General features: G+C 34.3%; 3 protein-coding genes across 3 annotated transcripts; 2 read left to right on the forward strand and 1 right to left on the reverse strand.

Annotated features, from left to right (window-relative positions):
* Window positions 1-8283: 8283 nt before the first annotated feature.
* Window positions 8284-12543, reverse strand: LOC104220541 (ubiquinol oxidase 4, chloroplastic/chromoplastic). Its single transcript, XM_009771423.2, has 9 exons — window positions 12242-12543; window positions 11155-11350; window positions 10895-10988; window positions 10644-10759; window positions 10026-10134; window positions 9555-9623; window positions 9227-9298; window positions 9092-9139; window positions 8284-8703 (listed from the first exon to the last, which is right to left on the reverse strand). The coding sequence occupies exons 1-9, from the start codon at window positions 12415-12417 to the stop codon at window positions 8483-8485; spliced, it is 1101 nt and encodes a 366-aa protein (XP_009769725.1). The 5' UTR covers window positions 12418-12543; the 3' UTR covers window positions 8284-8482.
* An 11298-nt stretch (window positions 12544-23841) lies between these two features.
* LOC138869742 (uncharacterized) lies at window positions 23842-25043 on the forward strand. Its single transcript, XM_070147398.1, has 3 exons — window positions 23842-24122; window positions 24364-24675; window positions 24761-25043. The coding sequence occupies exons 1-3, from the start codon at window positions 23842-23844 to the stop codon at window positions 25041-25043; spliced, it is 876 nt and encodes a 291-aa protein (XP_070003499.1).
* Window positions 25044-25208: 165 nt separating this feature from the next.
* Window positions 25209-25607, forward strand: LOC104220546 (uncharacterized). Its single transcript, XM_009771432.1, has one exon. The coding sequence runs from the start codon at window positions 25209-25211 to the stop codon at window positions 25605-25607; it is 399 nt and encodes a 132-aa protein (XP_009769734.1).
* The last annotated feature ends 783 nt before the right edge of the window (window positions 25608-26390 follow it).

A 26390-nucleotide genomic window follows, 5' to 3' on the forward strand; every position in this document is an offset into this window, starting at 1 on the left:
TTAATTATTAAATATTCACATTTTGGTTCTAGACACAATATTTTAGGCCCAATAGCACCAATATATCCTAAATTCTTATGTTCTTACGTTTGTTGACTATAATTGAAGATAGTTTATGTTTGAACTATCAGCTTTTTGACGTATTTTTGGGAATAAAAGATACTTAAATGATTAATTTCTATAACAACAAGGATACTACGCTAAAGGGCACTAGGTTTTACTACGTTAAAAGGTCACTACATTATAAATACGAGTACTACATTAGGCCACAAGATACCGCTAAAGAGAACTAAAGTAACAATTTATCTAGTTTACTAGTCTTTTAGCAAATAAATAATCTAAACCGGACAAAAAATAACAAATCAATTTAATCACAAAAACAATCACGAAAATACATATAACACAGTAAAAAGTAACTAATTAACATTTTTTTACAACTAATAACAATTTCTCTATTTTAAGAATTTTGTAGCATACTAATACTATAGTCCGGATAAAAAATAATAAATTAGTGAAATTGCAAAACAATCACAAAATAACATAGAGCACATAAAAAATAACTAATATGCATTTTTTATATAAGTTTTAACAAAAACTAAGTCGGAATACCTCGATTTAAGGTTTTTAGAAAGTCGAAGATTTTGTGATTTGGAGCCGAAACAAGCAACAATGTCCGAGATAACACCTTAGCTAGCACGTGGGACCGAGAATCTTTACTTTTTGTGAGACAGGTGGGCTCCACTCAAGCGTTTTTTGATTAAAAATGGAGGGGGGACCGCTTTGGTTTTCTTATTGGGGGGGGGGGGTTTCGATGATTCAGTTTTGGGGATATATATAGCGTCTTTTGTTAAGAGGTTATATATATATATATATATATAACATCTTAACAAAAGACGCTATAGTTTCCGCTTTTTTTAATTCAAATATAGTGTCTTTTTAAAAGACGCTATACTTAACTGGTCAAACGGCCGTTAAAGTATAAAAGACGTTTTATATATTTTGGTCACTATATTTTTTCACATATTTTTATTCTTTGAGTCCAAAAGAACCACATTTTGGTTCTGGATTCATCCAATGATACGCTTAACATTTTGTGGTATTGTCCGCTTTGAGTCAAGCCTGTATAATTTTTCTCAAAAAATCTCACACAATTAAGAGATCTTCACATCTTATATGTAGGCTCCCAATACTTCATCTATCAATATGGGACTTTGTTCGCACACATCAATCTCCTCCTTGAACTAAGTTTCACGTGGCCTACTACCACGAGTCACGATGTGTCACACACATCATTAGAACATTCATGACAACCGAAGCACGCAACTAGCTTTTTTTTTTTGTGTGTGCGTCTTCAAGCTCGTAAGGTTAAGCAAACCGAGCCCTGCACCGTCACTCAACCATTACCATATTCGCCCCGTCGAACTTGGGCTATGGTACCAGTTATTGGACTAAAACGGCTCAATAATACTATTAACATGGTATGATATTGTCGGATTTGTGTCAAGTAATCGATTTTCCTCAAAAGACGTCATACCATTAAGAGATTCTTACATCTTATATGTAAGCTCCCATATGCTAATCATAAATAAAATTCCTTCATCCTTAATCACAAATTTTAGATTCGAGCTTTATGTATGAAAAAAATTCTCATAAGGATATTCCTCTTTAATAAGTCTTATGCGACGAAAAATCGAATTACACGGGACCCTAATTTAAGTATCGAATACCAGATGAAAACAAAAAAAGAACCCACCAAAAGAAGACGGGAGAAAAAAAAAGGAAAAGACAATGGATTCTCATAAGTTACTTTTGGTTCATCTCCTGGTGCAAAGTACTGTCACATAACCAGAAAATGTTAGTTCTGAGAAGAAGAATATCTGTTTGAATCAAGCAATACCGAACAAAAAGGGTCAAATGTGCGCGGTTAGGTCACATATTTTGAGTTATTTATAATTAAAGCTTGATTTGTTATTTTTTTCGGTTCAAAATAAGTAATTTTTTGACTTTTTTCTTGTGATCTAAAATAAGTAATTTTTTCAGATTTCAAAAATGATTTAATTATTTTTTTCCTACATTACTCTTGGAGTAATTAATGTTGAAGTATATGTTAGGAGTGTTTATGTGAAGAGATATTAAAAGTTAATATAATTAATTTTATTGCTAATTAATATTAAAAGATAAATTTATTAATATACGTGAAAAAAACCAAAAAAATCACTTATTGAACCGGAGGGAGTAATATTTAGAAGAAACTTATTAAATACTTGATCAAGTTACGACAAAAGTTTATTGAAAGGAGAAATTGCAGAGAGGTGACGATTATGCTCTACCTTGGAGAAAAGAGGCAATTAGGATAAATATGTTTGTATAGATGACTTTTGTTTACCCTCAAAATCGGATAACAATTTAATTTAAAAGTGATTTTAAAAATACGCAGATTAATTTGACACAAAATAATAAATTAAATTAAATTGAAAAAGTAAAGATAAAAATAAATTCAAACCACACGCATAGGATAATTTCAGCCTTAGTGAAATCTTTCCCCTCGATCCGGGCTCATTGTGGATAAGAGCTAATGACAGAGAAAAAAACAATAATATATTGACTTGGGAAGCGTGTTACAATGTCTTTCATAAATTATCAGACCTCTTTTATACAGTAGGGGAGTCCTACTTTAAGTACAACTCTATAAAAGGTAAAAAATCTTCTGATTAACTGTTTGTCAGCTCCTTATCGATACGTGTTGAGATCCCCGCCGTAATATCCGGTCGGTCACGAATATTTCAGTCTTCCGTTGGCTATGCTTGATTGTCCGATAATGTTCATCGAAGCCGTTCGAGGTTAAGATCAGTCCGGAACTATGACCCTGATATTCTCGGGGGCAGGCGTCATGCCCCCGAATCCGACTCGACGAGACTTTCACCTCGATGTCGGCCTCTTGTCATTATGTCTCGAGCTTGGCTTATCCTATCGGAGGTCGGAGTGCACCATGAGCTCGTTTTTACCCGTATACAACTTTACTGATATTAATTTATAAAAAGTGAGATTACTAACTTGGTAAATAAAGTAAATTAACTGTTATGTATGGAGTATTAAAATATATTGATAGTTCAAATTAAAATTCACTAAATTCTAATTCCAAGAATTCAAAAGGAAAACCATTGGTATAAATGATTGGCTGGTTCTTTATTCAATTCTCGGAACTAGTAGCTAACGTGGACGAATAAACAACAGAAATATTATGGGTCATGTAACATGGCCAACAAACCCTTATTGTTGCAGTGCATGAACTAAATATAGTCAGAAATCAGAATATAATCAGTATATTCAATGTACCCCACCAATAAAATATTGAAAAAATAAACAAAAATACAAAATACTTTTTCTGGACTCAACTTTTATGACTTACATATGCGTTTTTAAAGTAACCATTAAGTACACTACTCATGACAATGTGAGCACGTGATTTTTGCCCTATATGAGATCAGAATCTCAAGGAAATAGATTTTCTTTTAATTATTTGCTATTTTAGAAATTTTTGTAGAATTTTCTCAATTATTTGCATTTTTTTGTGCATATTTAATTTTTATTTAAATCATGAAAGTACAAAAATACTTTGCATTTGCATTTAGGACTTATTTTTTTTATATTTTTAGGTTAATTAGTAAATTAGTTGTTTTATAAAAATAAAAAAAATCACAAAAAGGACTCACTTTGCATTTTTAACCTTTTAATTTTAGATTTTGTAGTTCTTCTTTTAATTTAGAAGTTAATTAATTTTTTTAATACTATGATGAGTAATTAGCTTAATTTGGTAAATTATTTTAATTTAAGAGTTAATTTGGTTTGTTGATTAATTTGAAAAGTCAAAACAAAAAAGAAAGGAAATTGAGAATTTGTTTCAAAACCTTGAAATTGGACCAATTTTGAAAACTCATCTGGAATCTGCTTCAAATTCAGGCCCAAATTCTCTCCATACCCGGTCCAAACCCTTCAGGTGTCAAGACAATCCAAACGTCATAGTTTTGAGTTCAATTAAGTTAAGTTGATCTTGATTTTCCATCTTCCATCATCCAACGGCCCTGATACTTCCCCCATTTTCATTTAAAATTGTTCAAACACCGTTCAGAACAACCTAGTACCTTCTTCACTTCACTTCCTTCATCTCTCTCAAAGTCAAGAACCCTAGCCCGCTGCCCTGAAACTCCTAAGCTTCCACCGGCCGGCGGCGGAGCCCAATCGACCCTAAAACCCTACCACACAACCATCACCCACCCCTGATTCCCAATCCACCACCACATCTCCCAAAATCCCCACCAAATCCGGCCAGTTTTGGATCTTAAAAAGAAGAAGAAGAAAAAGAAAAAGAAAAATCTCTCAAGTATTCGAGTTTCCAAGAACGATTAGGGCTGAAATTGGTATTGTTCGTCTGTTCTCGACGAGAACACGCGATTGATGCCAATTTCGGTTCAAATCGAAGTTTGCCTGAGGTTTGTCAAGCCCTGTTCATTTGCCTATTCTAGGTATTTCCGTCCATTTTTCTTTCTTTCTGTCTTTTGTTTTATTCTCATCTTCATATATTTCAGATTCCTCTCTTTTTCTTTCTTGTTTTTCTGCTTTAAATAGTTTTGTTTGCATGATTGGGATTGAGTCATTTTAGTTTATAATGTTTAGATTAATTTCTCTGATTAGTATTTGCTAGTTTTACTTTTTCCTTTTATTATTTCTGCTTCATGTAAAGATTTCATGTCTAAAATTCAGAAATGGAGTTATTTTGGGTTTTTTAGTTTGCTTGGGAATTCATTGGCCTAAACCTTAACTTGGGCTTGCTAAATGCAAGAAGCCCAAAGAGCTGTTTAAAGCTCGGTGTTGCAGAGGCCCAAAGGTACTTGGGCAGTTTGGTTCAAGGTCTAGTGTGAAGGTAATTAGTAAGTCTTAAGGGTATTTGGGGGAGTTTAATAAGGGGAATCTTTTAAAACCGCCTGGGAAACTTCCAGAAAGGTGGGGAAGGGGGTAGATTTACAAACAAGTTTTAAATTGGGGTCTGAATTGGATAGATAAAATTTGGGGCATGGGGTAAATGGTAAGTTTGAAAATTCACTACTGATGCCCTAAAACCCCTCTATAAAGGTCCCCTTTCCTTGATTTTCAAGGCAGAGATCAGAAACCTAAAAATTCATAAACGACTGGGGAATATACATTGCTAGAGTTAGGAAATTAACAAGAAAACACAGGAAAAAAAGAGAGAAAGTACTGTTACATTGGCTGATTTTCTGGGATTTGAAAGATGATCTAATACTTTGCTGGTTTTGGATTCCAAATATGGACTGAGATTGATGTTTCTGCTGCTAAGTTACTGCTGATCTCACCCTCCTCTTTTGAAATTCTGTAGCTGTTTTTGGTTGTATCCAGATACATTTTCGAATCCTTGGAGTGGAAATGTGAATGTTGAATGAAAGATGGTGTTCCAATGTCTAAATTCTAGCCTCACTTTAAAGTCTGGTCTTAGTAGTCTTGTTATGGCTTGATGTTTATCAATTAGTTTGTTTACAGTTTTAACTGAACTTGGTATAATTACATTGAATGTTATGTAGTTGTTTGTAATCGTAAGTTTGGACTTTCAGTTTACTTCTTTAGCTTCAAGTGTATTCGAATAGATTTCTAGTTCATTATTAGGGGTCTAATGACATGACATATTACTGCTTGATTCACTAGTTTCATGTGCTGAAACCAATGTTATAATTAGCTTTGATGTACCTGTGCGTTGTATGTTCTTGAAGAATCAATACTTTTGCTCAAATGATATCAGTTTAAGGGTTCTGAAGGTTGTCAACTTTGAGTGTTAGCTTGACTACCCTGCACTTAATATTAGCATATGCATAACAGGTGTATGAATGTTAGTGAAAGAAAGTCTGTGAGTCTAATGTTAAAGGTTTCATAGAATTAGTCCATTATTGTCTTGGATCTAATGTTTGGAGTGGAACAGAGTTGAGTTCATGTTAGTAATAGTATTTTTTGAAATCATGTTAGTGTTTGGTTAGAATTCATGAATTTTGTTATATTTTAAATAGTGAGACAAACTGTGTATGAGCTTTATAACATCAGTTATTGCATCTTCGTTATAGAATGTGATTTGGCATCAAAATACACTTTGCATCTTTTTAAAACTTGCAAGAATTGTCAGTACTTGTCTTAATCTCAAGATTTCTCATAAAAAAATGTAATTTGTTTCAAGTAATTGCCATAAATTACGCAACTAAGCCTTTGTCATTGGCCCAGTTACATCCAAAACCCCTTTTGCTGATCCCGTCCAGTTTTGGGCCTCACCTTGAGCCCAATGCCCTTTAAATTGTTGTCTATTATTACTTAAGTCTGAAATCCGCTTTCTCCAAATGTTAGGCCAATATGTAGCACTTTGAATAGGATGCGTATAGTAATGAAGACCGAATTAATTTGAACAAAGCTCAAACTGCTTTAATCTTTAATTAGATTGGGGTGTGCCATATCCACAAAACTTATAATTTATGGCCCTCATAAGACTAGACCAAGAAATCACTTTAGGAATAATTTGAGGCGTGTCATGCCAAATAAAAACCCCAAGCCCATGACCCTCATATAATTAATACTAACTCTTTAAAAATTGAGGTGTGTCATCAATTGAATTTTCCGTGGCCCTCACAAATTTGTTATTAATTTGAACCTTCGTAGTTGCTTTAGGCGCGTTCTTTAAATTGACTTTCTTTTAATTCTTAAATTCGGGTGTACATTTCATGTGACCCGGTTCTAATTTCCAACAAGGATAAGTAGAACGTGTCGTGAATCACGAGTACATTTCATGTAGCGTGGCTTGTGATGTGTTTTGAATAACCCTGAATTAATTCTTTAAATAAATAAAAAGCGATTTTAAAGTTAAAAAGGCACATAGGTTTAAAAGTAATTTAAAATCAGATAATTGGGCCGATAATGATAGTTGAGCGACCGTGCTAAAACTACGAAACCCGGGAATGCCTAACACCTTCTCCCGGGTTAACAGAATTCCTTACCCGGATTTCTGTATTCGCGGACTATAAAACAGAGTCAATCTTTCCTCGATTCAGGATTTAAAACCGGTGACTTGGGACACCATAAACTATCCCAGGTGGCGACTCTGAATTTTAAATAAAATAATCCCGTTTCGATTGTCACTTAAATTGAAAAAAACTCCCTTATACCCTTCCGGAGGTGATAAAAAGGAGGTGTGACAGACATAATATGAGTGAAGAAGATATTATTGAATCAAACAATATGAAACAAAAGGGTCCAATCTTAGACCTTTTGAGCTACAATTTTTCCCTAGATATTCATGCTATATTAATATATAATATTACCATAGTATAAATCTTTTTTTTAAAATAATATTTAGAATCTGAAAACGTAGCTTACTAGTTGTCTTGGGCCATCAAATAAACCATAGTATAAATGTACTACGTGAATTAGTTGAAGTACGAGCAACTTGACCTGATACCACTGTCGTATATTATATATATACACATAATCGGATCTTAATTGTGTAATGGCAAGACACATATTCTTCAGGATGACCAATTGTTGGTTTGAATCTGAAATTATCTTAGAATGTACACCAAATTTTCCTGAAATTATAGTTCAATTTAAGGCATAAACTGCATTTTCATGCCTCGTCTCACAAATTCAATAATATATCAATTCATATCTCCATTTTCTGCAAAAGGGGAAAGTAGCATAATTTCATTCCCTCGTGAAAGCCGGTATCTCACTTTGAAAGAGTCTCGACATGATGGTGTATACCCACTCCATAGCTAAGCTTATCACAGGCTAAAGAGTGACCGATCGGCCGGGGGGCGGATTTAGGGGGCGGAGGGGGGCTCGAACCCCCTTGGCCGGAAAATTGCACTATACACACAAGGCAAAATCCGTCTTGTGTCTCTATATATTATTTTTAGAATCCCCTTAAAAATAGCCCAAACGCATAGCTTAGTGGCCAAGGGGACTGGTTCAATTCCCATTGGCCAGTCTTTTAATAAATTTTAAATTTTTTCTTTTTTGAACGCCCTTAGCGGAAATCCTGTCTCCACCATTGCGACTGTGATGTGTGTGTCTATATATTTATATGTGATGTGTGTGTGTAACCAGTTCATGGAGGTAACACATTCTGCTCTTGCATTATAGATCATCCTTGTCAGATAAACATAAAAGAAAACTAGTACTAAATACTTGATCAGTGTACAAATCATCTAGAGGTTCACATCCCAAGCAAAGACTAAATTGTTGAAACTTTCCAAAAGATTATATATGTAATACATTCAGTACATATGAAAGGAGAAAACAACCAAATTCTTGCCCATCTTTGGGCAATTTGACATGCTCTACCTCAGACAAAAAGATAGAACATGGATCTATATATCTTTGTATAGCTATACTAGTATATACAAGTATAGTTTAGTTGGTTGTCATTTTTCTTGCTCTACCTTCTGCTGACTTGAGGATCGGCGACAGATTTCTTTATACAATCCACGATACCTACACAATCAGCCTGAGGCACGGGACACCCTGAATCATCTTCAGACTCAGGAAATGGATCTGTGTGCGGAGAGCGAAGGCTCCCATGAGTTTGACAGGCTTTCATTGTCTTACAATGCTCTGCTTCGTCATCTCTAATATTCATGAATACATCGTACAGATTATCTAAATAGGAAACACGAGTTCAATCAGAACTGTACTCTTTCACTTGTGTAAAAAGATTTACCAAAAGTAACAAAACAGCGTTCCTTTCTCCAGATAAACATATATCTCAGCTATAAGATAGGGGCGCACGAAATGTTACCACCGCTAGAGAATTATAAAGATAAGGGTGAACAACACTTTGTACCCTTCAGTTTTCAACAAAAATATCATTGAAAATTAACAAAGACGTCTAATGGAACATCTCAATAGAATGGCCAAGGATCAGGATATGAAGCATATTTATGCAACAGTCATCTTATTAAATAATCTAAACCAAGCTCAATATCGAAGTTCAGGAAAAAAGAGGGTTAAACAGCGACATGATACAATATCATTGAGGTGACTTTACCTATCTTTGGTCTTCGAGTATTAGGCTCTCGTGAAGTTTGAAATTCATCTGAAGCAATCACAAGATGGTTTAGAGTACTAAAGCAGATGGAAATTATTTGGTCATAAGTTTATTAAGTACCGCTGTAACACTCACCAAACAAATACAAGTCACCTCCCGTGTAGTAGCTCACGGCAATCTTTGGAGCGGGCAATTTCTTCAATTCCTCTGCAGAAGCATTAACACTGAATATTACTACCATTTTGAGGTTAAAAATCCAATAGCATTAAACTATCCCAGAAAAGGAATTGACTAGAAATATATGCATATTTTTCCATCTTCCCTCTTCCCCGAGGTCCTTGTTCCTTTCCAAACATTGTGCTATCCTTGAGAAAGAGCCAAGCATATTAAAGGAAACTACCACTTAAAATTCTGGATATTCCACTTTGCTGTTCAAAATATGCAACTGTTTGTAAAATAATACCTCCTTGCTCCTTGATGAATTTATCGTAAGTCTCGTATGCGTGGTTCTCCACACATTCAGAGAAATGATCTGCAAGAATTGAAGCACCACCAAACTGTATCAGTAAAGGGCCGTGTCAAACATAAAATCATGACCAACCACCACTGTCACTTTCGGGTATATAAATCAAAGAATTTAAAACTAGACAAAGAAGACGTGCACGAAAAAATGCCGAAAGCAGTGATTTCATCTCCCAATTCTGAAAAGAAGCAAGATAGGTAAAAGATGCTACATATTTTTTGATGAGTTAAAAAGGCTATAACACTTTTACTGGAAATATTAAAATTGGTCTATAAGATAATGATGAATATTCCAGCTATTATCGACATCCAGAACCATACTCTTTTAAACAATAAAAAGCTATGAGAAACTGAAAGGAGATAAAGAAAAGCTCTAGAGACGTGAACGTTAGATCCTAATATTACAACTTACATGCCATTCTTGGGCTCAAAGCATACATCAAAACTGTCATGAAATAATAGAATACTGCAACATGCTGCGCAAGGAATCGGTCAAACCACCAGGCATTTCCTCCTAATTCCTGCAGTTGAACAACAATGATTTCAGGACAGAGAAATATATCTATGAATTATTTTCAATTCAAGTAAACAAGGCTCTGTGACGCACAATAAGTTGGTTCATTACTTACTGCACGAAATATTCATAAGATCCCATTCAAAAGAAAGTTCACTTAGATTAAAAAAGGGCAGCCCGGTGCACTAAGCTCCCACTATTGCGCGGGGTCCGGGGAAGGGCCGGACCACAAGGGTCTATACTTTCACTATATAAGTATATGATATGAAATAATACATTTCTCCAATAAAAAGTTTAAAGTAGCACATGGAGACAATGTAGTATCAAGCCTTTCATATCGTAACCCTTGCCGAATAAACTATGCTTATTTATGAAAAAACCAACATACATAGCACACACTTAATGACTGCGGCAAGACAGATGCTTGTTAGGTGTAGTACATTAGAAGGACGAGAAGAAACATAAACTAGGGCATTTGTTGGAAGGAAATCAAGAAGTTAGAAGCTAGAGCATTACTTCCATAATGAGTAAATGGTGCATCTCATTCCAGCTCTCAGCAAAATGCACCTTCAGATAATCTGCTCTTCTCCACCAACCAAAGCTCTCATACATGTGAAGAACAGATATAAATGCTGTCATAAATACATTATGATCCACATGTCAATACAGTACACAACATATGTTCAAGCCTAAACAAAATAGTACGGTCTGGGAAAAATGGTCTAGGTGTTACAAAAGAATCAGCAGCTTGAAGACGTAGTCTTTACCGAAATAAGGAACTCTTGCAATTGTTTCCAGCACGAAAAACCTTGCATGGTTTCGGTCATGATACAATGTGTCAAGAATCTTTATCACCGAATCCTGAAATTATTAGAGCATAATTTGATCACAATCAGACATATTCTTAGCCAATTGGAATGTACAAAAGCTACTCAGGACTAAATCCTATGCGCTGAAAAACATTCCTGAAATACATAGTTTTCATGAAATTTGATAGTAAGCAAGATTCAGAAAATGCAATACCTACCGTGAGAAATATATTTATAGACTGCTCAACCTTTACAACCCATTTCTCCAAACCATTAGGGGGTGAATCATCTGGTGGCTCTCCGTTACTTCCCCCTCCCACTTTGCTCGGAAAACTTTTAGGTGCAAACGATTTCTCCACAACCACTTCCTCTTCATTCTCTTGTAACAACGTTGCTCGAACCCTACATGATTTCCTGCACACAATTGAACAACCAAAATACAACTTAAAGAAATCAACCTCGCTTTTCTACTAAAGATCAACCAAAACATCAATCAACCAGCAAATTCTCTACAATATGAACCGCAAAGCAATCAATCCATCAACTACACCTCCATTAGTTTGGTAGCTATATTAATCCACTGTATTCACCTCAACCCAGTATTAGTTTGGTAGCTATATTAATCCACTGTATTCATTCTGCTCTATTTGGATCCGTTTCATTCCGATACAACAACTATGCTTCATTCCCAAACAAGTTGGGGTCAGCTATATGAATCCTCACTGACCATATTTCACCACTTAAGCTCAACTCATGTCATCATATCCATTTCATTCTAATTGTAATAAACAATTTAACATTAAAGGCATAAATACACAAAAATGTAAAGTAGAGAAAATGTCAGTTAATGCTAAGAATTTGCAAGGCCCAAACCTCAATTCTTTTTGCTGGCAAATACCCAACTCCCAAATTAATACTAATAAAGACAAACTGATTAAAATACATGCTAAATCATCCTCTAGAAATGAAAAAGATCCATAAAATATCAAAAATTACTATTCTTTATTTCCTTCTTTTTCCCTAATTGTCAATACCAATAAAATTTCATATAAATTACAACCCAAATAACAAGAAAGATGGGCAAAGTTCATTGTTTGAGCTAATAATTTCAATAAAAACAAGAACTTTATATAATTTTAAACCAAATAACAAAAAGATGGGCACAATCATTTTTTTATTTTGATTTCCATAAAAACAAGAACTTTATATAGTAACAATTTAAACCAAACAACAAAAAAGATGTGTAAAGCTCATTTTTTTCCAGCTAAATTGAAATAAAGACAAGAATTTTAGACTATAATTTACCTTGAGAGATGAAGTCGTGAAGATCCACAAGAATTTTGAAGTGAAATTAGAGAATTAAAACAAAATGGGGTCTGAGAAATGCATAAAAATGATAGATTTCCAAGATTTCTTGCTTTGAAATAAGAAAATGAAGGAACTGAGGTTCTAAAAGCCATAGCTGAAAGAGAAATCGCCATTGTTGAACCTTTAGCCTTCCCAGAAAATCGACCTAATACTATTTTAAGTCGGCCAGGGAAGGTAAGGAAAGTCGTTAGTTTTTCTGAGAAACCAATAGCTGTGTCAAACTGGAAAATGGACAAAGTGCAATGGAATTGGAAAACTTAGGGATGGTTTTGAAAAGTATCAAAACATTTTGTCGTTTTTTGCAAAAATAGATATTTTTAAGGACTGCGATTTTCATTTTCTGTAATATTGGTGTAAAAATGACAACAGATAGTCATTTTAAAAGATTACTATTTAGAAATTAGTCGGTATGTCTTGAATTTTAAATTTTGAGGATATTAAAAAATTAGTCAGTACGTCCTTAATTTCAATTTTCAAGACAAAAATATCCTGAATTGTTCAGAAATTAAGATTTTTAGTTTAAAATTTTAGGACAAAATGCGTACTGACTAATCTCTAACACTTGTTTGGATGGTCGTTACTTGTTGTATTGTATCGTATTGTTACTTCAGATACAATGTTTGATTTGATTGTTACTTAAACTTTATTGTATAGTATCGTTAAATATGTACTTATGTAACGACGAAAAGTGTCACTTAGGTTGCCATGTGGGCCGGTTAGGCCCGGCCTAGGCCCGCGAGCCTATATGGGTAGTGGGTCTAAATGGGCCTAACCGTTTAAGCCCGGGACCAGGGGTGGGCCGGTTACGTTAAAAAGCCCGTTAGGACCCGGGACCGGGTGCTAAGTGGGCCGGTTCAAACGATCTTAAACGGGCTCAAACGGGCCCAACGGCTATTTAAAAAAAAAAATCTAAAAAAAAATTTAACCGTTATAACATTTAAAATATGGTTGTTGGCCTGCAAAAATAGTCGCTTGGGCTCTGTAAAATAGCCATTTAACCCCCCTCCCCCCAACTTTGTTTTAATCCAAACTTTTTATAATTACACTTTTTTCCTCTTTTCAACTATAAATACCCCCTCATTCTTTCATTTTTCTCACAAAATCATCAATCTCTCTCTAATTTTCTTCTATAATTGGTTACTTTATTGTTGCAATTTGTGTGAAAAATTGTGAAGTTGGTGAATTGAAGTATTCAAGTCTTCAACGATAATTAATTTTCAACAAGTTGTTCGTCAATTCGGTAAACTCGTTCCAACTCTTTAGTTTTAATATTATAGTTTTGTTTGTTTTATTTATTTTGTATAATTATAATTAAGATGGATTTTTCGTTAAAAAAATATTTAGTACAAATAAAGACAAATCCAAGAGTGGTAAATCTATTAGTCAATTTATTCCTCCTCTAATTCTCCGGGCTCCCCTACCCAAACCCCATAGCCGCTCTCCACCTGCTCTTATTCTTGATAGTGATAATACTTTATTATAATTTACTGAGAGTCAATATGTGCATAATGTTGGAGGTGGTGAACACTTAGATCATGAATATATGAATTCTCTTTATGGTAATCTAACTATTGATGAAGAAGATGAGCAGGAAATAGATTTGGATGAACCGCAACCGGATGATGATACACTCACTAGTCCTGTTGCGGAAGTTAACTCAACTAATCCAAATGATGCCCCATCTGACCCCCTCCCCTGTTACTACCCCTGCTTTTTATAAACAACCTTCTAAACGGGCTGAAACATCTCTTATTTGGCCATTTTTTATTCAAACAAGAGAAAAAAATAAAGCTTAAAGGTAAAACGTGTGGCAAATAGCTTTTAACTATGTTACTCGGGGGGGGGGGGGAGGACGAGAAGTTTGAGGAGACACATAATGATACACCCTCAAGACAAAGTTAAATATTATCAATTTCAACCGGAAATTAACACCGTTACCGGTAGTATTTTATATTATGGCCCAAGAAAAGATAGGAAAAAATTGGCAAAAATCCCTATAGTTTTCCTTCTAACCCTCACTTTGTGCATTATATTAGAAGAATTTTTAATCCTACTTATAAAGGATGGCCTCGCACAACCGTAAAGAGTGTTATTTATAAATATAAACATGAATATGAACAATATTTGCATTATTTATTTACTCATATTAATTGCCGTGTTGCTATTACTACTGATATTGGTAGAAGTGGTAATGACTGTGATTATCTTACTGTTACCGGTCATTTGATTGATGAGGACTGGATAATGCAAAAGCGTATTATTGCTTATAGAATAATTAATTCATGTCACACAGGGCAGTTTATTTCTAGCACAGTTACGGACATTTGTAGATATTTTTGCATTAGTGATAAAATAATGTCAATTTCAATGGATAATGCTACTAGTAACACTAATGTTGTAGCCCTGCTTACCACTACATTAAATCCTGCATTTAGTAACATTTTTCATGTTAGATGTATTTGTCATATTTACCATTTAATTGTGGGTGATGGTATGAGAATTTTAAATGTGGAAATTGAAAAGGTTAAAATGGCTATTCACTAGCTCTTTTATTCAAACCGTAGAAGTAGACTTAGAGAATATTTTAAAAGATGCGATGAATTTGGCCTAAGAGAAAGAAAGGTTCTTAAACCTTATCCAACTAGATGGAATTACATGTATGAAAGTTTAGTTGTTGCATATGAATATAGAAACTCCACAAACTCAACGTTTAATACTCATGTAAGTGATGATGATAAGAAGCTTACAAATGCGGATTGGGCTAATATTAAAATGTTTGTAGATTTTTTTAGAAAAATTTCATATTGCTACAAATGAATTTTCTGGGCAATATTATCCTACTATTTCTAACTGTTTAGTTTATCTTGCAGAACTTGCAAATTTGTTTGCTTATTTTTCAGAGGGTGGAGAAATTTATGAACAAGCTATTGATTCTATGAGAATGAAATTTTAAAAATATTTTTTCCATATTCCCTCTATTTATGATTTTGGTGCCTTGTTAAATCCTACTATTAAATTAGGAGGTCCTCAATATTGGTATCAATCTATTTACCATGGTTTAGCACTTGAAGATGAGGAGTTGTCTAGACTTTTGGACGCACAAGCCTTAATTAAAATAAATGCTCAAACTATTTATAGTGCTTATCAAATTGCAATAGATAATGCTAGACCAAATATTCCAACTCCTTCTTCTTCGAGTTCTCAATCAACTAAAAGAACTGCGGGAGTAAGAGCACTTACTGCTTGGGCCGGGTTCAGGGGTTCTCAAGGTTCTAGTACTAGTGATTGTTCACAACTAAATGAGCTTGAAGTTTATTTGTCACAAGGAATTGAGGAAGTGAATCCTGATGGCTCCTTTAATATTTTGGAATGGTGGAAGGACAAAGAAAAATACTTTCCGATTCTTTCAAGGATGACCTGAGACATTTTAATCATTCAAGCTTCAACAGTGGCATCGGAGAGCGCTTTCAGTCAAGCAAGACTTCAACTTGGTAATTATAGAGCGTCTATGAGGGAGAGCTTGGGAAAATCAGTACTTTTCATAAATTGGATCCGTTTGGAACGAAAAAATTTTGGACTTGCTGAATCACAACCAAATGTAGACGAAGCTTACGAAGAAATGCTAGCTGAACTTGCGAAGGATGCAGCTTCGCTTGGAAGCGGTGATGAACAAGTGTTTTTTCCACCACCACCAACGGAAGTTCCTTCGAACCTTGAAGGATTTATGAAATTTGTAAGAGATACCATGTAAAATTAATATGTAACTTTTTTGGCACATCTTGATTAGTTTCTTTTTCTTCTCAATAGTGGTATTAGCACCTTGGTTGTGCTCATTCCATTGGGGGTGGGGGGTGGGGGAGGGGGAAGACTAAGAAAGATTGGGTCATGTTTTGTTAATGTCATAATAATAAAAATTATAACGCATTCCTTTGAATATCTCTTTATAATATTTTGTGTTTTAAATTAAAAAATTTAAGTCACAACTATATAATATAATTTAAGAGAAATTGCCTTAGATAAAAAAAAAAAAAATAGTGCAGGCCCACATAGGCCCGGGACTGGCCCACTTAGTCCAGACCAACCCACTTATCCCGAGACCATTAATTCGTGGTCCCGGTCTGGTTCCTACCAATAGCTAGCCCACGAAGCCCGGAACCGTTTAAGCCCGACCCACGAAGCCTGTGCCCATATAGGACCAACCTACGAGGCCCGTTTAGGTCCGGGTCTGGCCCATTTGCCAACCTTACGATCGATTTAGTGTGGTCACGTCGTTACCTTGTCTTTTTCTCTCATCTCGCCATTCATTATTAAATAATTTTATTTTATTCTTTATCCTATATTTTTATATAATAATTTTACCCCATATCATAATTTTTCTTTATAATATTACAAATTTATTCTTCATATTGTTAGTATGTGATATCATTAAACGACGACAAACGATACAATTTATTCAAACATTGTATCATTAAATGATACAATACAATATACTATAATACGACATACATTATGAAACGATATGTACAACCATCCAAACAGGCTGTAAATAGCATCCCTGAGAATGACTATTTGTACACTCGTCCCAATATTGGTTCAGAATATTTTTGGGGGTGATTTGCAGAAATAATCTATTTTTGCACCACGATTTAAGTTTTGATCCGTTTAAATAAATTTTTTAAAATTACTTACTGGTTAGAACTTAGCCGCAAATTTTAATGGATTATCAGAAGTTGACTTACAAAAATTTGAGTAGCAGAGTCAAAATGGGCATGTTGGATTGATTTTGGGCGGATCAAAATGGATGTCAATAAATGGGCCAGTCAATTGACCCGTCCAAAAGTAGCTTGGGTTGAGATGGGTTGGAACAAATTGGGCTAAAATTTAGGTCATAGTCCAACTCGCGCAACTCTTACCAAGCTTTAATTAATGTGTATGATTTTCTTATGAATTGTTTAATTATCAAATAACATTTTTCTTTCTTTTGTTATGATCATATATAACATATCAAATCAAACAGACAAAGATATTTTAGCAAAGTTACTCAAGGATCAATTTGGGCTACAAATCAACCCGACTTTTGACATGTTGAAATAGGTTGGGTCAAAATGGACTGAGTTCAACAAAAGAACGGGTCAATAACCAGCCCAACATTAAACGGATTGGATGAATCAAATGAGTTTGGGCTCAAATTACTACACCTAATTCTGAGCAAAGAATTGCCATACGAAAATTCCGATGAATTGTCAAAATTCTAATACAAATTCGTGTTATAATTTTGGTGAGGGAAGGTAAGGAAAAGAAAATTCAAGAGTTGGAAAAGTTGTTAGTTTTCTATTTGGTGGGCTAGGACTGCAATTGTTTTCTGTAATTTTGGTTCAGTATGTTCTTTTGGTCAGGTAGCAAAAGCACGGTTTGTGTCATAATCCTCAATTTTTGATGGATTATCAGAAAGTTAGGCCTAGTCGGCTTGTCAAAATGAAGAGCGGCAATGACACCAAGCATGATGTTTAAAATATATTCACGATTTATAATGTATTTAAAAATTAGTCAATCTCAAATTTCAGGACACAACATACTAAAGTTTAAAATTTAAGGTTCAAACTTCAGGACATCGTGTCCTAAAGTTCGAAAATTGTGTCCAGAATTCTGAATCTTATGTCCTGAATTCTAAATTAGCAGCTTAGTCCTGAATTTCAAAGCAGCAGCTCAAAAACTTAGTACGTTAAGTCCTGAATTTTAAATTAGCATCTAAGAAATTCAGGATACAAATTCAGGCTATTTAGTCCTGAAGTTTGGGTGAATTGGCTAATATTTAAATATATTATAAATTATAGGGATTTTTACCTAGCTATACTATATTAGAAACTTGTTTACCTATGTTCTTTATATTTTGCAGTTTTTAATAAGTACCTAGGTTTTTCTTATACATTGCTTCTTAAAAGGCTCCCACCCCATTATTAGTGCCTTCAATTAAGGGATTCAATTACACCCTTTCCTTTTTTCCCCTATCCTTTTCGCTCTCCTTTTTTTTTACATCAAAATTCCTTAATCTACACCTAGAATCTCCATATTCTCTCTCCCCACTATTGCCGACGACTTTATATTATTAAAAAACATATTCAGAAATTGTATGATAATTATTTCATAATTGTATTTGAATTGTATCGGATACATCAATGCTTAAAACATAAATGCATCATACTTATATCACAATTGTATCTAACTTGTATATGTTATATTATACCCAAAATAATACCTGATACAATACTAATAAATTAACAGTATACAATTTTCATATTTGTAATACAAACAGTGAAATTCGTCACGAACTCACAGCTGCTCGTAACAATATACAATAAAAATACAATTATCGTACATTTGTAATACAATTCCTGCAATAATTGTGCTACATATACTATTATAATACAATCGCGATACAATTATGATCTTCATCTTCTTCAAGTTTCAATCATAACCCTACACTAAAAATTTAATATAATTGTATTAATATTGTATTGAGTATTATTTTGGGTATTGATGTATCATATACAAGTCAAATACAATAAAGAATTTAGAAAGAAAGAAAACAAGATTCAAAATTGACCCACAACTTGATTCTAGAGCAATATTCTGAATTTTGTTTGCATTGTATCAATAAGAAATCGAGATTTTGGGTGATTAGTAAGAAAAAGAGAAATTGAATCTCAAAAGCTGTGGAAGAGGAAAAGAATATGCAATTTTGGGGGGATAACAGTGGGGTAAGCGAGATTTTGGGTATGCAAATTTTGGATAACAATGGGTAAGCAAAATTTCTTACTGTGGGTAAGAACAATTTTGGGTAATTGTTAAGAAAGAGTGAAGATGTTTTTATAATCCTTTGAAAAAGGAAAGAATCTTAAATGTAGGAGGGATTATTGGAAATGAGTGTTGGGTGTCATGTAACAGATAGACTAGATTTAAGGGATCTTGAAAATATGGATGTACAAAATAATTAATAAGGAACCTAAATAAAAATAGTAAATAGGTTTCTATTATAGTATAACTAGGTAAAAATTCCTAAATTATAAGGCTTAAATGTGGCTACTAGTGCCCTTTGCCCAAATGTAGGGGATCAGTTGGGCTTATCATTTTAAAGTGAGGCATGTGGACCAAAAGGTTACAAAAATATGATACTTTTTGGGTGGTCTTTAACTTTTGACTGATGCAGAATTTTAAGATCAAAAGTTAAAAGTGTTGCATACGAGGCAAATAAGAGGCGACACTTGTTAAACTTGAAGTTCTGTACGGAGACAAAAATTTAAGGTTATCCACTTAGAAGGCTCTTTGTGTACTTCACCCGTTGTGGGCTTATAAAAATAAATGAGGCTCTTTGTCTAATTATATTTTGAAGCAAGAATAAGGTGGTGGATTATAATCTTTTCATTTGGTAGTGTCCCCATTATTCCTGTTTATTGGAGACACAAAGATAAATAATGTTTAGACTCCATTATGTGAGATTATGTTGAGTTTGTTGTTGTTGCTGCTACGAGTGTATATTGATCGGGTTGGTTTGAATTTTTCAATTACCAAATAAAACCAATGGTATCGGGTTTTTAAATCTATAAACCAAACAAAACCAAAAAGTCAGATTTTTCAATCTCAATTTTTTTTGGATTTTTCGATTTTTTCGGGTTTTCGGGTTTTTTCTCCAGTAAAGTCTTCATGGCACAAATTATGTAACTTGTACTCCAAATATTTCTTTAGTCCTAGTAAGGTATAACTATATATTGTATTTTTCAAGAAAATAACATAATAGTATGAGATGAGTCATAGCGTTATACTAAAATATTCAATAACAAAAATAATAAAATCATATAAAAAAATATTATTAATTAATGCGCCATAATAAAAATTAACATAATTTAAAAATACTATATAGGTCATGCTAAAATAAGTACAACTAATAAGTACTATTAATTACACAACTAAGTACTAAAGAAAAAGATAAACTAGGTTATGCATGTTTATTATAAACCAATGTAAAACTAATAAATAAATATCCAACACTATTGTCATTCCTAGTGGTAAATTCAATTTTCTTTATTAGTATTGATTTGAACTTTATTTGACTTACTACATTTATGAGCTATAAAATTTATTGGACCATTCAAAAATGTTAAGTCCAAACTTTAAATAATATGTTTAAAGATAAAACTGTGAGCAAGTTTAAGAAATATTTATAAATTATATTACTATGAATATTGATTATATAAAATATTTTTATAAATTATATAATGTAATGTGAGGTTGGTTTAGTTTCGGTTTGATTTTTTTTGGCTATAACCAAATCAGGTCAATTATAATCGATTTTTCTTTCCCAACACAAAAATATAACTGATTTTTTTTTTCCGATTTGACTCGAATTATCAGTTTAGTGCGATTTATCGGTTTTCTTTGAACATCCCTAGATGTTGTTGTCTTCCGGAGAAATTAACGCATACATTGAGCATAAATGTTTTGGATGGCTACAATATACTCTTCAAGAGTGTACAAAAATAGTATGATTAATTATAGCTCAAGTCCTTCTTTGAAGGGGAGGGGATGTAGAGAGAGAAAGTAAAGAGAGAAACTCTGGCGATTTGTTAAGCAAAGCAGCTGACAATCACCGATCCACCGGATTCCACCATAACCGACCTACACTAATAATTCCCCCCAAACTGTAAATATGACGAGATTAATTACCCCAGAAAGCGGCATTCCACAAAAAATAGCCCCAATGCAACTGTTACATTGGTTACCAGGTATGGGAAGTGCTCGTACGGTCATGCAAGCTTAGCTGGAAGTGGAGAAAAGCGAAATATAACCAATGAAAACATGTATGCTTTCAGCGGCAAGGAAACTTACATACTCAGCTAGATCTCAAAAACAAACTATGGCTGATGTTGTTAAAGGTAACAAAGTACAAAATCAGGGCATGCAACTCAAATTCTATCCTCCGATGGTGAAGGATGGAGTGAAAATTGCCAAATTAAATCCAAAGGAGGTAAAATTGCAGACCCAGAAGTGGATGACAACATTAATAGGTTATGTACTGGGGGCAACCCGTCATTTAAGGAGATGCTTAAGTTCGTCTATGGTGTTTGGAACACTGTTACAACTCCAACAGTGTTACTACACGATGACGGGTACTTCATCTTTAAATTTGAATCTATGGAGGACAAAAACCTAATAGTGCAAAATGGCCCTTACACGTTCAATAGCAAACCTATGATATTGAAGGATTGTGATCCAAACTTCCAGATCAAGAAGGAATCAAAGAGAATTGTTCCAATATGGGTAGATTTACCTGGTCTACCAATTCAGTGCTGGGCTGAGGAAAATCTAGGGAGGATAGCTAGCTTACTAGGAAAAACCTATATGCACTGATAGATTAACTACTAAGTGTGAGAGGATTTCTTATGCTCGAGTCCTTATGGAAATGGACATAACTCAGCCGTTGCCTGATGAGATCTATATTGAGATACCAGATGGAAGAAGTTGGATGCAGAATGTGGAATTTGAATGGAAACCGAAATTCTATCTAGAGTGTAACACATTTGGGCATAATATTGGTGACTGTCAAAAAGATGTGCAACAAGAGGAAGGACCAAGGAAGCAGAGAAGGAGAAGAAAGAAGAAAACCATAATGAAGTGGAAACCAAAAGTTGTAGCTGAAGAGAGTACAACCATTCAACAACAAGATGAGCCAATAGATCATCCTGAAATGGAGGTACAGGTGAACAACAGAGGGAAACAAGTAGTAGTTGTAAAAGGACCAGTTGACAAAGCAAAGTATAGAGAGGTCAATTATGATGAATTGGCTAAAAGGAATGCATTTGTTGCACTGACCATACTGGAAAGACCATCAGATGGGAATCAACAGCAGCAAGTATCCGGAAATGGATCAGGCCAATTGACCCAGGGAAGCACCTCAAGTAATCATAATCCCCCATGATCATTGTGTCTTGGAACATAAGAGGACTGAACAAGTCCTATAAACAGCGAGAATTAGAGAAGTTCTTGCGGATAAATAAAGTAGAATGATTGCTTGCCTAGAAACTAGAGTAAAACAACAAAAAGCAAAGGCTATTTACAAGAAAATGGGTGGGGATTGGAAAGTAGAAGACAACTATGCATTTGCACCAAATGGAATGATATGGATAATGTGGAAAGAAACAATTGTTCATGTTGCAATTCTGGGTAGCACATACCAACTGATTCGCTGTTAGGTGAAGGACAAGAATTCAACATTCACTAGCTACATAACATTTGTATATGGCCTACACACCATACAACACAGAGTATCACTATGGAGGAGCTTGAGGAATATTCAGCATTGTGGACCTTGGCTTATAATGGGAGATTTTAATAGTGTTTTAAGTGTAGATGACATAATAAATGGACAGCCAGTTCATCAAGCAGAAATGACTGATTTTCAGAACTGCATTGATGATATTGGAGTGGGACAAATCACCAAAAGAAGAAGCAGATTTTCATGGAGTAACAAGAGGGATGCAGAGGTCAGAGTATATAGCCATATAGACCGGGCTTTTGGCAATGCTGAGTGGTTCAACTCTTACACTGGAATTGAGGCAGTATATATGTTACCTGGTTGTTCAGACCATACTCCTATAATGCTAGACACTGAGGTGATAAAGGTAAGAGTGAGAAAGCCATACAGGTTACTAACAACAGTGATGAACCAAAGAGAATACAAGGAAGCAGTCTAGAGAATTTGGAGACAGAAGATCAAAGGATTCACCATGTATTCTGTTTGAACCAAACTGAAGAAGCTTGAACAAGAAACCAGAGATATACAAAAGGAGCACTCCTCAGTTGACCATAAGCTAAAGCAAATGAGAGAAGAATTGAAAGTGACCCAAGGAAAGCTGAATGAAGATTATTTCAACAAAGTATTAATTGAAGAAGAAAGGAAATCTCTAGAAAGTATTGAAAAATGGGAAGCAATTCAAGAACAAATAATGAGGCAGAAATCAAGAGCAACTTGGATCCAATTGGGAGACTGTAATACCAAGTATTTCCATGCATATATGAGAGCCAGGCAAGCATGAAATAAGGTGAGTTGTATCTTCAATGAAAATCAGTTGAAGATTACTGATCCAAAACAGATTCAACAAGAGTTCACACAATTCTTTCAGCAACTATTGGGAACAACAGCAGAACAATTGCCAGGGATTGACATCAATATAACAAGAGATGGCCTTTGTTTAACACTGAACCAGCAACAACAATTGTTACTGCCAGTAACAAAGGAAGAGATCTGCCAGATAGTGAAGAACTTACCTAATGACAAGGCACCAGGTATAGATGGATACCTTGCAGAATGTTTTAGAGATTTTTGGCCAATTATTGGAAAGGAAATTACAGAGACAGTGCAACAATTCTTTCAAAATGGCAGATTACTGGAAGACATAAATTGCACAAATGTTACACTGATCCCAAAAGTGTAGAACCCCAGTTATGTTAAAGAATTTAGGCTTATTGCTTGTTGCTCAACAATGTATAAGATCATTGCTAAGATTCTGACAAATAGACTTAAATTGGTTGTTGATTTTCTGGTTGGGCCTTCACAATCTGCTTTTATAGAAGGGAGGAATATTCTTGATAATGTTATTATGGGTCATGAATTGATCAAAGGGTATACTCAAAAGGCAGTATCTCCTAGATGCATGATCAAAGTAGACATCAGAAAAGCCTACGACTCAGTAGAATGGGGCTTTTTGAAAGCAGTACTACTTGAATTTGGGGTGCCTTACAAACTAGTAACATTGATTATGGAGTGTGTTTCTACAGTAAACTACTCTATTATTGAATGGAGGATTGACCAACAAGTTTGAAGCAAAGAAAGAGCTAAGACAAGGGGACCCAATGTCTGCCTACTTGTTTGTATTAGCCATAGAGTATCTAAACAAATCATTGAAGACATTAATTAGGAATCCAGATTTTAACTTCCACCCCAAATGCACCAGACTACAAGTAATACACATTTGCTTTGCAGATGATCTCTTGATGTGTTGCAGGGCTGATGAGGTTTCAATGAAGATGTTGATGGAAGTGTTTGATCAATTCTCAAAGGCCGCAAGCCTTCAAGTAAATTTGAAAAAAAAACTCACTGTACATAGCACGTGTTCCCAGGGAATTCAAAGAAAAAATGCTAGCAGAGCTTCACCTAGCAGAAGGCAGCTTTCCATTCAAATATTTGGGAGTACCTCTGTCCACAAGGAAAATTACTATAGCACAATGCATGCCATTAGTGGAGAGGATAGTGGACATAATCAAAAGCTGGACATCCAAGTTTTTATTCTATGCTGGAAGACTACAAATCATCAAGAGTGTATTGTTTGAAATACAGACTTACTGAGCTCAAGTATTTTTCATTCCAAAAAAAGTTATTAAACTGGTAAATGGTATATGCAGGAATTACCTATGGACTGGTAGTCATGATACTAGTCATAGGGCTCCTATAGCATGGGAGACTTTGTGTAAACCAGAAACTGCTGGAGGTTTAAACATTATCGATTATGATAGATGGAATAAAACTGCCTTGACTAAGCTTCTTTGGGCCATAATGTCTAAGAAAGACAAACTCTGGATCAAGTGGATTCACTGCCACTACATAAAGAAGAAAGACATTACTACTATGGAGATTCCTAGGCAAGCTAGCTGGCTAGTAAGGAAACTGTTTGCAGCAAGAGAGTAGTGGGCTAATGATTTCACAAGAATTCAAACCTGCACTGAGAATGGGAAGTTTAGTATCAGGAAGGCTTACCTTCATACTACTCCACAATATCTCAAAGTCCACTGGAAAACACTAGTTATGGTAACTGGAATGCTACCAAAACATAAGTACATTTTATGGATGACAATGCATAGAAGATTGACTACAGTTGACAGATTAGCCAAATGGGGAGTTCAAGTAGATCAGTCATGCACATTGTGTGGAAGAGATATTGAAGAGACACATGACTACTTGTACTTCGAATGTTCATACTCACAGAGTCTATGGAAAGGAATGTTAAGATGGCTAGAGTACCAAAGAACAACTGGTAACTGGAAAACAGAATTGCAATGGCTAATTGCCAATGTAAACAACAGGAATCCAAGAAAGACACTGCCAGGAGTGGTATTTGCAGCAGTAGTATACAACATCTGGATGAAGCGAAATGATAGAAGGTTTCAACAGCTGAGCAGAGAAGCCAAAGACAGAGCAAAGGAAATTGCTCTTCAAGTACATATTGCTGGACAGAAGAAGCTTAAATGGTAATATATTATGCAGTCATTCAATAGTTATCCTACATGTAATCCAAGGCACATATGACAGCTAGAGTCTATATAGTGTTAGGATTTTGCTAAACAACAATAGTTGTATAGTATTTTATGTAGTTGTACTTATGAGATCTGTTCTATAGTCCACAAGAACAGATGATGTAAACTGACAAAATGGTTGAAATAAAAAAAAATTCTTTCGAAAAAAAAAATTTATAGCTAAAGGAAGAAAAAAAACTATTTAAGTCACCGACAAAAGACAAATCAATTTGTTGATAAGTATATCATATTCTCCCGTACGTACCAAAGCTGCAGACTTTTCGAAAAATGCCAAGTGAGATGTATTTTCTCTGATGCTATCTCTCCGCTGATTTAATTATTTAAACAAAACTCTCTAATCTTCAGGATTGAGATTTAAAATTTATGAGTAATGAATTTTTCATCGAAATAATAATTCATCTTAGTTATTTGGTACGCTATTAAATATTTATATATTTTTAATAAATACTTTAATACAAATATAAACTTTAATCAAAAGCTACTAGACTCGACTCGTAAAAATAAAATAAAATAATATCAACTTGATCTTCGTGTTGGATGCAATTATTATCGAGTGAATAAGAAGAAAAAGAAATAGCAAAAGCAAAAGTTGAAGTTGACGGCACGCAACTTGTTTTGTGATGCTTCCCAAGGACATAACAATTTTTTAAATTTTTGTTAAAATTAGTGTTTGGTCACAAAATTTTAATTTCCACTTAAACATGAATTTTGAATTTTTTTG

The sequence above is a fragment of the Nicotiana sylvestris genome, chromosome 5, assembly GCF_000393655.2.
Source record: "Nicotiana sylvestris chromosome 5, ASM39365v2, whole genome shotgun sequence".
Taxonomy (NCBI): Eukaryota; Viridiplantae; Streptophyta; class Magnoliopsida; order Solanales; family Solanaceae; genus Nicotiana; species Nicotiana sylvestris.